Source organism: Bidens hawaiensis, unplaced genomic scaffold (assembly GCF_021521415.1).
Source record: "Bidens hawaiensis isolate Kalapana, Puna unplaced genomic scaffold, B.hawaiensis_p1.1 tig00038085_1, whole genome shotgun sequence".
Lineage (NCBI taxonomy): Eukaryota > Viridiplantae > Streptophyta > Magnoliopsida > Asterales > Asteraceae > Bidens > Bidens hawaiensis.
Window position 1 is genome coordinate 67248 of NW_027496670.1, and position 16615 is coordinate 83862.

The window sequence follows — 16615 nt, forward strand, 5'->3', positions numbered from 1 at the left end:
TATTTGTTTTCTTGCAGGTTCAGCATGAGGAGCGGATCGCCTCCGGAGCCCTGGCACTTGAACCGTGCACAGATGCCGTCACCTTAGTGCTTGGCAAAGAGAAAGGTGGGTTTTTAAAAGGGATTGGGTACGGATTGACAACAGGTAAATATTGGGGCGTGAGTCGGGTAAAATGCTCGTTTAAGCAACGGATTGCCCAACTTGAGTATGAGGCGGTGCAGAGAGATGTAGTGGTGAACAGGTTGACATCTCTACTTGAATCTACGAATGTTATGCTAGCAAGCCGTGAGAAGGAACGGTTAACATTTGAGGCCAGGTTCAGACATCTCGAAGGATTGTTGTCGGAAATGTCGGCAAGTCAAGTAAGTGACGTATGCTACATATTAATTAATGCATTCGACACACATAATTGGCACTGTTTTTGTCACAATTCGTAGGTAAATCCTGTTCCCAACCAGGTTGGTTCTAACCAAAGTACTAGTGCTGTGGCGCAAAATAAAATGCCAGCACCAGTAAGTATCTGACAGTTTCTTTGTTTATTACAACTTTCCATGTGATTTTTCATTTTCCATAACCTAATAAATTGATTTGTAGGCCAGTTCTGTGGGAAACATCTTAACCTCAGGTGAGGCTGTGCAACAAGAATCCGCTTCTCATGTAAGCATTTGACAGTTTGATTGATTTGTTTTAATAATTAACTTTCCATGTGAGTGTGCTGATTTTGCATAATTTAATTGTAGGTCAAGTCTGCGGATAAAATAGTTGTCGAAACGGTACCCACTCCCCATATCGCGACATCAGTAAGTATTTGACAATTTCAGTACTTTTTATAATTGGTTTCCAATGTGAGTGTGCACATTTTCTATTACCGAATTGCAAGCCAAGTCTGTGGAAAAAAGTGTTGACCAAACGGTAGTCGATCCCCATAGCGCGACATCAGTAAGTATTTGGCAATTTCAGTTTTTATATTTTATAACCTAATAAGTCTAACAATTCCAATTTCTTTTATATTACCAATGAAGCCTGTAGAGAACAATGTTGACCAAGCATCAACACAACTACACCACACTCCGGATAGTAACGGCTTGAAAAAACCATAAGTAAGTATTTGGCAATTTCAGTTTTTCCTTTAATTGTTGATTGATTCATTGAATGGTTTTTAGGTAAAACGGAGAAGCCGCAAAAGAAAAGTTGATGTATCTACGGATGAAGCTTCCCCACCTGCTGTCATAAAGGTATGTACTGCGCGAAACATTGTTAATTTCCCACCAACATGGGTATGTACTTATATATTGACTTCAACTAAGCCATCTTAATTTCACATGCTTGATTATAGGTGTATGAGTGTCGTTTGTGTGTGCATGACAAGCGTAACAAGGTGGCAAATGGTAAAGTTCATTGGTCACCGGTTCCACAACAGTTGCATGGAAAAGCAATCTCGGAGAAGTTAGTATTTATGAAGTCATAAAGGAACAAGCAATTATTCCTTGTGAGGCAGGTGAAATTGTGACTGTTGGCAACGCACGTGGTACTTTTGTTGCTTGGCCAGAACACCTAATCTTATGTGACCAGGAGGTTTGTTCCCTTTTAACTTAACCGAACAAATATCTATGTTCATTTTCCTTTAGTTTAAAAAAATGAACACTTGTGTTCGTTTATGTTCGTTTGTTTATAATCTAAACTAACGTAATTGAACAAAGATAAAAGAACATAAACGAACTTCCAGCCGAAAGGTTCATGAACAGTTAAACGAACGTTCGGTTCGTCTGCAGGCCTATTATTTTGTTCTATTCAATTACAAGATACGGCATTTATTATACATATTTGTTTTTCATATTCTATTGTTCCAGCTACCACCACTCCCATCCTCAAAAGAACCAAACAGAGCTGGCAAGAAGGCAAAGGCAAAGTACACAACGATAGACCGGGTGACCAAACAGAAGACAAGGAGCAGTGCCAAGAAAACCGACGCCTTAGCTAGTATATAGGTAGTCGTTATTTTTTTATTTTGTAAGATATTTTGCATATACATTTTCTTAAGTGAATATTATTGTTATTATAATTTGTTTCTAATTTTGTTTTGTCATGCTTGCTTATAGCTGTTTTATATTACTGCACAAAAATAAAAATAATTATATATTGCCTAATTACACACAATTTGGCCACATAGAACACATTAAATAGGTGTGTCCAAAAGTAAGACAATAGCCACACCTGAAATTACAAAAATTAGAGTCTATAAATGACCATTAGCCAGAACATAAACATTTTTGACTAGCAAGTTCACATTTTTAGCATTATGTGTGACAAACGGTAAGACAATGGCCACACCACAAACTACAAAGGAGTTTTTGACTAGCAAGTTCACATTTTTAGCCACATTCACAATAACCTCCGGTGTCTATAAGGTATGATTAGCCACACAGTACCTCACTATGTGTGACGAAAAGTTTTACAATAGCCACACTTTAAATTACAAAAAGCATTATGTGTGACAAACGATAAGACAATGGCCACACTATAATCTACAAAGGAGTGTTTGAGTGGCAAGTAAACATATTTAGTCACTTTTAATGTAACATCCAGTGTCTATATCATATAATTAGCCACTCTATTATTAAATTTAAGTGGACATTTCTTTGCTATATCCACACGGTATAGGTCACAATGCAAGCTTAACACAACCCTATTGGCCACAATAATATAAAATTCATGTGGCTGAAACATGAATTCATGTGGCTATATACATGCAGTGGTTACTCATAGTAAATTGTCATGTGACCATTTTCTACCGTTTAGCCACACTTATTGAAGAGGCTTCTTGATGGCCAGCAACTAATGCATGTACCATTTAGCCACACTTATTACCACATAAGGCAACTAAAAATTGTGTGTGGCCATATCATACCCACGGTGTCGCGACCTTTAGCCACATATGACCTGAACCAAATGTGTGTGGCTAAAGCCTACGACCACACTTTTTTCGTGTGGCCGAAGGTCAATTTTCACGTAGTGTATATGCCACTTGTCACACTCTCATCCATTCTCATACTTTTTAACCCATTTCTTAAAATATGGATTCTACATGGGTCATTACCCACCCAGTTTATTGTTATCCAAACCTACTATCTTTTATTCTAATCAAATCTTAAATCCCAAACTTCTCCCAACTCCATCACTATTATTGCCCCTCTCCACGGCCGCCGCCACCACTACTATTGCCCCTCTCCACGGCCGCCACCATCACCGCCACCACATCCTCTAGATATCGATTATAGATCGTTAACACCTGTTTTTTTCGTGTCCAAAAGTGACAATTCTGATATGAAGCTTATCGATTTCGGTCTTTCTGATTTCATTAGACCAAGTAATGATATTATGGATAATATGAAACAATAGTTTTTTCCTGGTACTTTGAGAAAAACGAGTTAAATATGTTTTTTTTAGATAAAAATGTACGTGATTGAAAATATCCAATTCCTTTTTTGTTATATATGTTTTTTAATATAAATTATTTTTATCCTTAGCCAATAAAATATAGAGTCAGAAAAAGAATGTTTTAACAGCAAACCTATTTTAGTGATTATTTTTAAAAGTCTATCTGCAAGATGTTATAAGTTTATGTCAAATAACATCGATTGAAGTTAAGCTAACTTATAACATTTTTACAACTAACTCACTTAAAAATCTTAAAATTTACCATCAAGTCAAAGAAACTTTATATTATTTTCTCACTTCTCATGATCTCCTTCTTTTTCTTTCTCACTCTTCATGATCTTTCAATTTTAGCATATACAAAACAAAAGATAATGAAGAGTGAGAAAGGCAAAAAACCAGTTTTTTTTATTAGCAGTAAGTCAAATGAACAGTAATAGAGCTTGACAACAATTTCTTATACGTCTTTAGCTTTGAACCAACTTAAAACAAGAACAAACATTAAATACCTCGAGCTCTTGTAAGTGTAAACAAGTTGTAGGTTAGTAACAATTTCTTATACGTTATATATATATATATATATTGTTCTATATGGATATTTTTGTTGTAGGTTAGTAACATTTTCTATATGTGTAACACAACAATAAATACAAATTGAATTCTTTTAGTGCAAAAAATAACCATCATATTTGTTTTTAAATTGTCGTAGTGGTTTTTGAGCTTATTTACTTATTACTGTCATTACTTATTTCTAATGTAATTTTTGCAATATAGATGTGATTGGCGTTGTAGCTAATTACTCACCAATTAAGGACAAAATCAAATCTAATGGTGTTAAGACCAAGATGATGTATCTAAGGTTAAAGGGTTTGAGGTAATTTCATTTTTATTTCATATTATAATATATGTTATCTTTGTATATGATAAAACTTGCTCACATTTTTTTAGAAACAACAAGAGACTACCTTTAACTCTATGGGGATCATACGCGCTTGACATGTCAAATTATATTCTGTCAAATCCTAATCAAGCCCTCGTAGTTGTCGTGTTACAATTTGGGTTATTCAAGATACGTGAAGGTTTGATACATTGATTATTTCGTATTGATAATGTTAAAATTATCTACCTTTTAAATTTATGAAATTTTTGAATACTTTATTATTTTTGTTTATTTCAAGGGCGTCCCGCTGTTTTCATTTCACTTAATGTTAGTAACATCAACGAAGACATGCATGAAATCAATGAATTCAAGATGAGGTTTTGTTTTCATTTATATTGACTTCCCGTTCTTTTTTTGTTAATTAGTTAAAAGTTTATTTCACATTTATATAATATTTATTTGTCGTTTATTAGCTATCTTGGTTCATTGCCTTCTGAACCTTCATCAAGTGGCCGTCTTTCTACACCAACTATTCGTGTTCCGTTATGCGAGGAGTTTCTTAACTCAACCGAGTTTCTTAACTCAACCGAGATCAGTCATATCATTGAAATCGAAGAATTTTGTAAGGTAACTTAATTTGTTCAAAACATTTTTAATACTTCATTACTAAAATTTGTGTTTGTATGTTTTTGCAGCCTAAACAGGTTATATTATATGTGGAAAGATTCTTCCTATGTCCAAATATATGCAATGGTATTACGTGAGTTGCAAGGTTTGCACAAAGTCGGGCAAAGATCGTGTCAACAATGAAGGTGCAATTGAGGGATCACATATTCTGAATCAGTTTCGTGTTAAGTATTTTTGTAAGGAAAAGTGCAAAGACGCTATTGTTGAAGTTGTACCAAGGTTTTTCAATTCTGTCATTAATTCTATTGTTTTAATAATATATCTATGGTACAACTACTTTTTGTTTTATCTTTGCTAAAAATAAATATTTTTCCATATATGTATGTATCGTATTAATCTTGCAGTCCAAGATGCCACTGGGGTTGTCGATTTGTGTTTGTGGGAGGGGCATGCTAACAGACTTCTTAAGATTAGTGCTTATGACTTGATGGTTAAAGTTATAAATGTATGTTTTTTAAAGAATTGATTACTTTTTTTTTATTTTCATACTTTATACATATAATTTGTTATTAATAGTTAATTACTAAATTATGCGTAGGGGCCTCCTGATTCGGACTTATTTCCTGAGGAACTGAAGAACCTTGAGAAGAAAGTGTTTGCTATCAAGATTGTCGATAATCAGTATAATAATTTGGATAATCGAGGCACTCATATTAATATATCCAAGCTAACTTATGATGCTTTTATATTAGCAGAACTTCAAAAGAAAGTTAACTATAACCAGGTATTAACCATCCGTTTGGTTAAACAAAATTTAATAATTATTGACGAATATTTTTGTCGTTTTTATACATTTCTATTATAATTTAGTGAACATTCTTTCAATATGTGTATGGGAATCTTAAAATCTTTTAAAATAATTTGGAACTGGATTGAATTGGAAATTAAATCCATAAAAAGTTACCTAATGTAAATTCAAATGTAATTATTGATTTTACATTAGGTAATTCAACTCTCACTTTTTGGATTTTTTTTGTATTAAATTTTGTTTTACTATTGCCTGGATTTGTGGCATTTAACTTTAATTTACAAAATGAATGGTCTTTTATTTTCATCAATAGCTTAGCATATATTCTTCAATTGATATTTTAAACTTTCCATGGTCAAGCAACATTTTTCCATACGGATATTTTTTCCAATTTCAATTCAATTGATATTCAAACATATGATCATTCTTAAATTCGTTTATTTAATTCATTCAATAGCATCAAGAATCCACCTCCACTATTATTGCGTTTGTTGACACATTTAGTGGAAAGGTGTGTCACTTTTCATTTTAAGTTACTTTCCTTTATTATACAAAAACAATAAACTAATATACAACATTTGTTTTTTACCACTTCCTTTTATAAATAGTAGTTGACAGATTTGTTAATACATATTTTTTGTATTTATTTTAACATGATGTTATCTCGGTGGCCGATGACAATCTAAAAGCAGTGGATAAAAGCACAGGAAAGACCATGGCTTTCTAATGACATTCTTTACAACCAACGACATATTGGTATCAACATTTTGGAAGTTAGTTTTACAATCTTTATATCTATATATATAGTCATTAGTATTACCAAATTAATTTTTTATTCAATTTTCACTGAGTTATCGCTAACTGAAGATCAATTCAAGAACCTCACATTATTTGAGATTGAAAAAATCTTGCTGCGCAACAACTCAAGCTTAAGAAAATATCAAACCATGCCTTTCCCTATGCCGAGTATATATCTATTGCATCTAATAGTTTGATTCACGAAGAGTTTTCATACGATCAAAACTTGCTAAAAGTAAATTTCCAAACTCTATTTAATTCAATTACTCATGAGCAAAAAAATGTTTTTGATCATATAATGATGGTTGTACAGCAGAATAAAAGGGGTGTGTTCTTCGTATATGGTTATGGTGGAACTGGTAAAACGTACTTATGGAAGACTTTATCAACTGCCATAAGATCAAAAAGCGAAATCGTCCTAACTGTTGCTTCAAGTGGAATTGTTTCGTTATTGTTAACCGGAGGTCGCACAACACATTCTAGGTTTCATATTTTGATAAAACTTAATGAGGATTCTACTTGCTACATAGATCCAGGTATAAATGAGGCACAATTTTTAGAAAAAAAACAAATTAATAATTTGGGACGAAGCTCCAATGGCTCACAAACATGGCTTTCAAGCTATTGACAGGTCATTAAAAGATGTTTTATCTTCTAATTTGCAATTTAGAGGAAAAGTTGTTGTATTTGGAGGAGACTTTCGAAAAATCCTACCTGTAGTTTAAAAGGGCACTAGACAAGACATCGTAAACGTCTCTCTATGTTCTTCCTACATCAAAGTGAATGCAATGTCTTGAGATTAACAAAAAACCTAAGTTTAACTATGGGTACACCATCATTTGATGTTGAAGAAACCAGATTATTTGCTAAATGGCTTTTAGATATAGGTGAAGGTAATATTGGCGGTCATAATAATGGTGTTGCAACGATAGATATACCTGACGATCTACTTATAAAAGATTATGTTGATCCTATATCAAAACCTTTTGACTTTGTATATCCTGATATTCTACATAATTACGAGAACAAATATTACTTTCAGGATATAGCCATACTTGCACCAACAAACGAAATTGTTGATGTGATTAATGATAGTTTGCTCAAGTTTTTTCCACGTGATGAAGTCGAGTACTTAAGTTCAGATACCATATGCAGTTCAGAATATATCAATGACACTGATGATGCAACTATATACTCGCCTAAACTACTTAATGGTCTAAGAATATCTGGACTACCAAACCACAAACTGGTGCTAAAAGTTGGTGTTCCTGTTATGCTCTTTAGAAATCTTAACCAGAAATAAGCTTTATGTAACGGTACTCGACTACAGATTATATCTTTAGGTATTCGTGTAGTTGAAGCTAAAATTATTTATGGAACTAACATTGGTCATAGAGTTTTGATCCATAGTTCGCCACTGACTCCATCAGACAACAAAATAGCATACAAATTTCAAAGACAACAATTTCCCCTTGCAGTATGTTTCGCGATGACGATAAACAAAAGCCAAGGTCAATCATTATCAAGGGTTGGTTTGAACTTAAAAGAACTCGTGTTCTCACATGGACAACTATACGTCGCCTTGTCAAGAGTTACAAGTAGGTGTGGACTAAAGATTCCGATTCTTGATTCAATGTAATCTGACCAATACAACAACAAATGTTGTGTATAAGGAAATTTTTTCTTATTTATAAAATACGTGGGTAATATATATTTTTTTTTTTGTAATTCCTGTAAATGTAATTTGTAATTGTATTAACAATATATGACAATTGTGTTATTGATTGTATTTTGTATAATGTTTAAATATTAAAATTTTCACTAATTGCCCGTGTAATACACGGGTCTCAAACTAGTGAATCTCGTAAATGATGATGATTGTGTATGTATATAGCAGGTTGTGTCTACATTTATGAATATTAATGGTGTGTTATTAAGGAAATGAGTAATAAGTTTAACAAGGAAAGTAAGGATATAGAATGGGAATATGAACTGGAACAAAAGACTACAAATATGCAAGGATGCATGCTCTCCATGAATTTCAACAACCTGTCATTCACTATAATGTTTCACATCCATTACTCTAATAACCGACTTATTAACGAATCATATGTTTAAATCCATCCGTTTGTAAACACATTTATATGTTTTTATTTTACCGATTCGCTCATTCACTGCATATTAGTCTAGCGGTATTGTGATGGGTTTTTAGGTCTTTAAAATTTCGTTAAAAAAGGTAACATCTAAACAACACCAACTATGCATTTGCAAAGTTTTGAAAACACACACTTTTGTAAAGGGAAAACACCGTACCACTGGTCGACTTTATTTGTGAACTCATTTGCATAACCACTTTAGAAAGGACGTTAGATTTTTAACTCTTTTCCACTAATATTTACGTGTATAATTGAGCCATATTATTCATAATGTTTGTTAAATATTCATGAATTGTAGCTTATTCTTTGACAAATGTTAAATCCAATACACAAAATCAGGGAGATTGAGTACAAGAGACTAACAAGACACAATTCGGATAAGCAGTGAATAATGATCAAAGATCTATTCCGGAAATCTGTGAGCTGGATGAGACGACAATAAATGACACAATTAGTGTTAGCCCACGAAAAAAATAAAATTGAACAATAACACTCGTCACCTCATTGGTAATGTGTAGCTAAAGTAATCCGTCGCTAATGCAATGTACATACATTATTGTGTAGACGGATATGGCAGTATAAAGAGGAAAAAGGCATTACACTGCACATCTTTCTCCCAACACCAATCCATCATTTCTTCATAACGCGATCAATTTCATGTTTAGACTATGAATAAAAGATCGTTATAAACTTATAATTAACTTTGTGCCACAATCATCAAGATATTAGATGTAAACAAAACACACGCACTACTTTAATAAACCAGAAGTTTACCAATATATTAAAACAAATTCAAGCACCTTGATAAAAAAAACATAAACAAAACTAACTGTCTTTTAGAACGAAGACAAGGTTTCAATGTATCGATGAACACGTCTACAGTGGGTTTTGTAACTATGTATTTGTTTGAAACTCTTGTCATGAACATTGTACGTTATCATCTTCTCGGGAGTCAACAACACCAAGAATGTTTCTTCTTCTTCTTCTTTACCTCTAACCACATCACCAACTACAAAATCATTACCGTATTGACCGACCATATTTGGAAAAGCACCTACAACCTCATCAAGCTGCAATCGATACTTGACAAACCACCCCGAATAATCTGTCAACATCTCGTACATATTCAAGCGCAAATTATCTTCATCGATATCCGTGTATAATATTAATTGCAGTTGCCCTCTCGATTCCCCAAAATACATTATCGTTATTTCATCATACACCGACCCCTCCGGCACAGACAACATTTGCAACTGTTCAACGTCTAATTTGTAGCACAACAAACTACTGCTGCTGTCATAATAATCGGGAGCCCAATAAACGGCTCCATTACAGTAAACCGGAGGGTCAGCCGCGGATATATTCGCAGAGAATAATTCGATACAAATCTTCCATTTCCTTGTTTCAGACGAGTAAACTTGAATCTGCAACGAGTTCCATTCAGGCTCTAAAGCACAAATAGAAACAACTTTGTAGTGCACGCAATGTGTTGGATGAAATGCCAGAGCCATAGAACGAGTATGGCCTACGGGGATTGGTGGGATGAATGCGAGTTGCTTGGTGGTGGGATTAAAAACATAATATTCTAGAGCACGATTGTGAATGGCATGACAAAGTAATAAACCGTTACAAGATTGCTAGATTATGACATTGGAACGATTAAAGTAGAAATCAAGACTACGGAAAGGAGGAGGGCTTCGGTTTTCAACATCATACGGTAAATATATATTTGGACCAAATAGACCAACAGATTTTGAAACGTTGTTATTAATATTAACAACCGGTGGGTGAAGCGTGTGTGAGTCAAAAGCAATCGCCCAGTGTTTAGATACGGATTTGAAACGAAGGATGGAGGTAACAGGAAGACGGAGAAGGATTTCGGTTAGAAGGTCATCGTTGGAACCGATAATTAGTGCTCCAGATTGCTGATCAGAATCCTCCATGGAAGCTTGCGAGAAGCAGAATTTAGAGGTTTTGGACATGTTAACAATTTTTTGAGTGATTGTTGAAGAAGACGTGCAATCTAAGGATTAATATTTCATTAGGGTTTTGCATAACCGCATAGGAGATGAAGAAGAGGTGACGTTTACTTTTCTTTATTTTATATATGTTGGAACTTAAAGGGTGGCAAATGGGTTGGGTGGGCTGGAAATGAGTCACGGGTCGAAACGAGTTAGGTCTGAACAAATCAAATAAAAACAGGGTTGTTTTAGTTTGGGTCAGAATAGGTTCAGGTCGAACGGTGTGGGTTAAAAAGGGTTCACGTTGGAACGGGGCCGGGTCGAAACAGGTTGAGATCAAATACCACTAAAAAATCATTACTCAAAATATAAATAAAAAACAAAAACAGTAAAAAACAACTAAAATGTTTCCTCTGTTGTCCTTGTGCGAGAAAAGAAAAGGAGAAATCGATCCAAAACCGAGAAAGTCGACGAAAACGAAACATTAACCAAAAATCGAAACAAACCGATCAAAACTAAAATACTGAAACTGGACAAAAAAGAAACTGAAAAAAAATACCAAAATTATGGGCACTAACCCACATCGATCCATTTTTTTAAATCTGTCGGCCCATTTTGACCCGAAATAACAAGGTGAAATTTCGAGTGACTCATATTGATCCTTTTTGTTAAAATATCTTATCTAAACTAACCAATATAATTTTCATAGCAACCCAAACTAATCCATTTGAAATGTTTGTAAATATATATAATTAGGGTTTTAAACGGACCGAACCGAACCGGACGGCAGTGTTCGTCCGTTAAGCTTTTATCGGACAAACGGACGGATCACAAACACTCTACCGACCGAAAATTCGTGTTCGTGTCCGCTCATAAAGGATTTGAGTTTGTCCATGTGTGTTCGTTAATGTTGTAAACGAACACTAACATGCCTAATAATCACTAATTCACAAACGAACACTAATGGACAAACATACATAAATGACTCAAATGAACAAACGAACATAAGGGCATAGAGTGGGAAATCTGATAGAAAAACAAATAAATAAAGCATACCGATTACATAATATTATACATTAGCAGACGGGCATACGTAAACAAACCTAACAGGCGTTGTAACATCCCGTTTTTTAGTTCCGGTTAATAAATGAAAATACAAGTTATTATGAGTCGGGCTAGTGTTGGGTTAAATGGATATAGGTTATGGACTTGGGCTATGAAAGAAAGAGGAAAGGACCATGGGCTTAAGCCCATGATCCATAATTATATAAGTCATAAATGCCCATTAATCATTCATTTCACACATTCCATACACCTCCCAAAACACACACTTAAGCTCTCTCTAGTTTCTCTCTCACTCTAGCCGAAATCATCAAGGAGGAAACGATTCCGATCCAAGGTAATGATACTATGATCTTGTATGAGCTTTAACCGATAGATATAGTCACGAAACGACGAGCCGACACCGTTAAACCGTTTAAGTCACGAGATCCGGGTGGAATCGGGTATAAACCGAACCTATGATGTGCTTAGGGGTTACCCTAGCTCAGATCTGGATCGAACGGGACGAAAAACGGTGAAAAACGAGTTAAAACTCGTTTTTCCGGCGAATCCGCGGTTTTCCGGCGGCAGCGCCGGAAAAGTTAATACGAGGTTAAGGATGTCAGGGAATGTTCTGACATTCCCTGACCTAACCCTAGTTCGCTATGGGGACTTAACGAATTAAAGGTGATTCGTTAGTTGATTCGTGTAAGGGAGCACAACGAACTAGCTATAGTTCGTCTCTGATTCGTTAAGGAAAAAGGGTAACGAATGACCCTTGATTCGTTATGATTAGTTCGTTAAAGTAAATAACGAATTAGAAGGTCCAATTCGCTACTTGGACCGGTTCGCTATATGGACTGATTCGTTAAGGAGTCCAGTTCGTTAAGGGTTCAATTCGTTATAGGAACCAGTTCGCCAGGATAATCCAATTCGCTATGAACCTGTAACGAATTAGAAGTTTAACAGAATGACAGAATGGTCCCTGGACTTAGAAAAGAATGATTTAATTACAAAGAAGCCCTTGGTCTTTTAAGTAGCAAATTATCTAATGATTCAAAATCATAATGGAAAATGTGATAAGACAGCTCGACCCCAGCCAGGGGCTCTGCCCCTTGGACCCTGCTAGGGGTTGCCACCCCTAGACCCCGCTGCCAGGGGCGCTGCCCCCGGACCCCCGTTCGTTGAGGGTTATAATTAAACTAGAAATACGATATGTGTAGTGATAGTTTATTGATGCGTATAATTATTTTACAGTTAGTTAGTCGTGCACAACTCAAGAAGAGAATAACCGTAAACGGTGAACGCAACCGCATTGAGGTGAGTTTCTAGCCCCACTTCCTTGTTATGTTTTCGGGGTTGTGTGCATACTCGATGTGATAGTTAATACAATTACCTTAAGTGGTAAGTGTATGCCCTGTGTGAATTATGTATGATGATTGATTGACGGTGCATGAACGATCTTCGGATATTGCATGAACCGTCAGGTGGTAGTTAATGATATGATTGATATATATGATGTATGAATGTTGTATGTATGAATATATATGATGTATAAATGATGTATGAATGATCAAGTATGATGTTAGTATGATATGTTGCTAGTACGTGAACGCTCTTCGGAGATTGCACATATTGTCAAGGAAAGTATGTAAAGGACATGTATGTTATAGTAGTATGAAACAAAGGGACCAGACCCTAATAATATCTATGATGGTAGGGACCAGACCCTAATAATATCTGTGATGTTGGGGACCAGACCCTTTATAATGGTAGGGACCAGACCCTAATAATATGTGTGATGTTGGGGACCAGACCCTTTATAATATCTGTGATGTTGGGACCAGACTCTTTATAATATCTGTGATGTTTGGGACCAGACCCTTTATAATATCTGTGATGTTGGGGACCAGGCCCTATATAATATCTGTGATGTTAGGGACCAGACCCCTTATAATATATGTGATGTTAGGGACCAGACCCTTATAATATATGTGAGGTTATAGGGCGGAAGGCTCTTTAAATATGATGGTTAGTTATATATGAAGAGTAAGTATAATCAATGTACACCCCTTCGGACACGTGTGCAAGTATGAGAACAGATTGTACGTTGTAAGATTAACTAGAACTCACTTAGCGTAGCTGACTTTTAGTATGCACGCAGGGGAGTAGATTGAGGCAGCTTGCATAAGAGGAAGCACATGGCTTGGACTTGAATAAGCTGGCATCTCAAGGAAGTGTTATGTTATTTTAAAGACAATGTTTTATGTTAAATAATTTGGAATGATCGTTAAGACAAGAAATATGGTTATGTAATGAAATGGTTTGAATGTTTTTAATATTCCGCGAATGTTTTCATTAACTCTGATATTTAGAACTGTGTTTATGAGTAAATCCAACGTCCAAAGTAGGGCACCGGAAACGGGGTCTTACAGGCGTATGTTACCATACGGACGTTACCGAACGTTCACGAACATTATTGAATAAGCGTCGTCTTTGTCCATGCTCGTCCGTTAAGCTTACCAAAAAAATTATTTTGTTAATGTCCGATTCATTTATTAATGGAAGAACATAAACTTCTCATCGGACGAATGGTCGGACGTCCGGTTCGTTTACAATGCTATATATATATATTCGATCATATTGTTTTTAACACATTACTTTTGTAGTTTTATACATTTGGGTCCCTGTAATTCTGGGGAGGGCGCACAATGTCCCTAAAAATCAAAATGATACATTTGTGTCCATGTGGTCTCAAAAGGGGAGTACTTTTGAGTAGAGCATGTCCGTCCAACGGAATCCAAAAATGACTATTTTACGCTTTTTAATGTTTATTTTACGTCCATGTGGTATAGAAAAAATTTGTTTGTGTCCCAACGACAAAAAATCACTCTAAAATTTAAAATAAAAAATAATATATTTTCAAAAATTCTGACTTCAAACTTAATAAAATTAGTTGTTTTCTTAATCATTTTTACCCTATAACAATTAAATAAACATAATTTTTTTTTTATTTTGACTTCAAATATTATAAACAACACTTTTTTTTAATTTACCTTCAAAATTATAATTTCCTCAGTCATATTAAGGTTGTCCATATTTTTTTTTGTCCCATTACAAATGTCACTTTCAAAATTTATTAACCAATTTCTAAGTTAACCATTAAACACACACAACTAATATTAATAAAAAAATATTGATGATCATTCATTTGTTAAGCGAAAAAAAGTAATCATTCAATCTACCTTGAACTTTGTGTTTTTTAAACCATGCCACTTTTAATGGGGCGAATGGAGTATACAAACAAAAAATTTAAAATCATTTACCATCCAATATCTAACATAATAATCCGATATCATAAAAAATCGTAATTATCATTCAATATCATAACATAATCATCCATTATCGTACAAAAAGTTAGCATAAAGTAAACATAATGATACAAAATACTAGTCGAAAATAAAAATTACAAATTATATATTTACAAAATCACCGGCAAGATTACTCCATGAGAGGCCATTCCCACCCATAATTGATCATGAGTTGTGGGAGAGCCGCCACTCCAATGCTACGTTAATCGAAACGTGGGTCGCACTGTCGCAGTAATGGTGTCCCGAAAGCCAGCTAAAAAACAGATGGATTAATCAATGACCTATCAACAAAACTAATCAAATCGGACCGATTATTCAAGGATTTACCTATAAGGTGCTCCAACATGAGGGACCTTCTCAAGTTAATCTCCATTAAGACGGTGATGGTACAGTGGTGGATCGATGGTGGTGAGGATAATAGGTGTTAGGTGGTGCATCACTGGTGGTGACAAGAAGCGGTGGTGGGTGATTGGAGGGGTTACGACGACGACTAGAGGGGTGTTGAGGAGAATCGGTAGAGGGTGGTGGATTTGTGGAGAGGAGGAGTCAAAAATAATAACTTGTGACAACACCGGCCAGCTGGGAAGCTGTTGTTTGGTAGCGTGATAAAGGCACAATCCATGATTATATGTGTATCATGAATTAAAACCCGCCCCGTAAGTTGACCACTTATCCATGGAGATTTGAACAGACTTACGATCATTGGATGGTGTGACATTTTGGTTACCATAGAGTGGGGAGATTGTGATGCAGGAGCATCCGGCCCATTAACTCGGCACGACCCAAATATTTATTTTTATTTATAAATATGATTGTTACGTGTAACATCCCGAAATTTCCAAAATAATATTAATTATATTACTTAATAATAGAGGGAAAGTTTACTCGGGTTATCGGGAAATAAATAAATAGAGTAGGAGTTGGTATGGGTCGGGCTAGTGTTGGGTAATGGATATGGGTTATGGACTTGGGTTATGAAAGAAGGAAGGAGAGTCCATGGGCTTGAGCCCATGATCCCTAAATATAAATACCATTAAACACCATTTAATCCTCATTCTCACATATTCCATACACACCAAAACACACACTTAATATTTCTCTCTAGTTCATCCTTATCTCTAGCCTATATCAAGAAGGAAACCGAGCACCGATTCGAGGTAACGATAGTTTAATATTGTATGAGCTTAACCCGTTAGATATAGTTGCGAAACGACGAGGCGACACCGTTAAACCATTTAAATCATGAGATCCGGGTGGAATCGGGTATAAACCGAACCTATGATGAGCTTAGGGATCACCCTAGCTCAGATCTGGATCGAACGGGGAGAAAAACGGTGAAAAACGAGTTAAAACTCGTTTTTTCCGGTGAGTTTGCGTATTTTCGGCGGCTTTCCGGCAATGACGACGCCGGAAAGGCGGCGCCGGAAAAGTTAATATGAGGATAGGGGTGTCAGGGAATGTTCTGACATTCCCTGACCTAACCCTAGTTCGCTATGGGAACTTAGCGAATCGGAGGGTGATTCTTTAGCTGATTCGCT

At 35.3% G+C, this 16615-nt stretch overlaps 1 protein-coding gene across 1 annotated transcript; it reads left to right on the forward strand.

Moving 5' to 3' along the window:
* Positions 1-7371: 7371 nt before the first annotated feature.
* Positions 7372-7851, forward strand: LOC143589993 (uncharacterized). Its single transcript, XM_077070602.1, has one exon. The coding sequence runs from the start codon at positions 7372-7374 to the stop codon at positions 7849-7851; it is 480 nt and encodes a 159-aa protein (XP_076926717.1).
* Positions 7852-16615: the final 8764 nt, after the last annotated feature.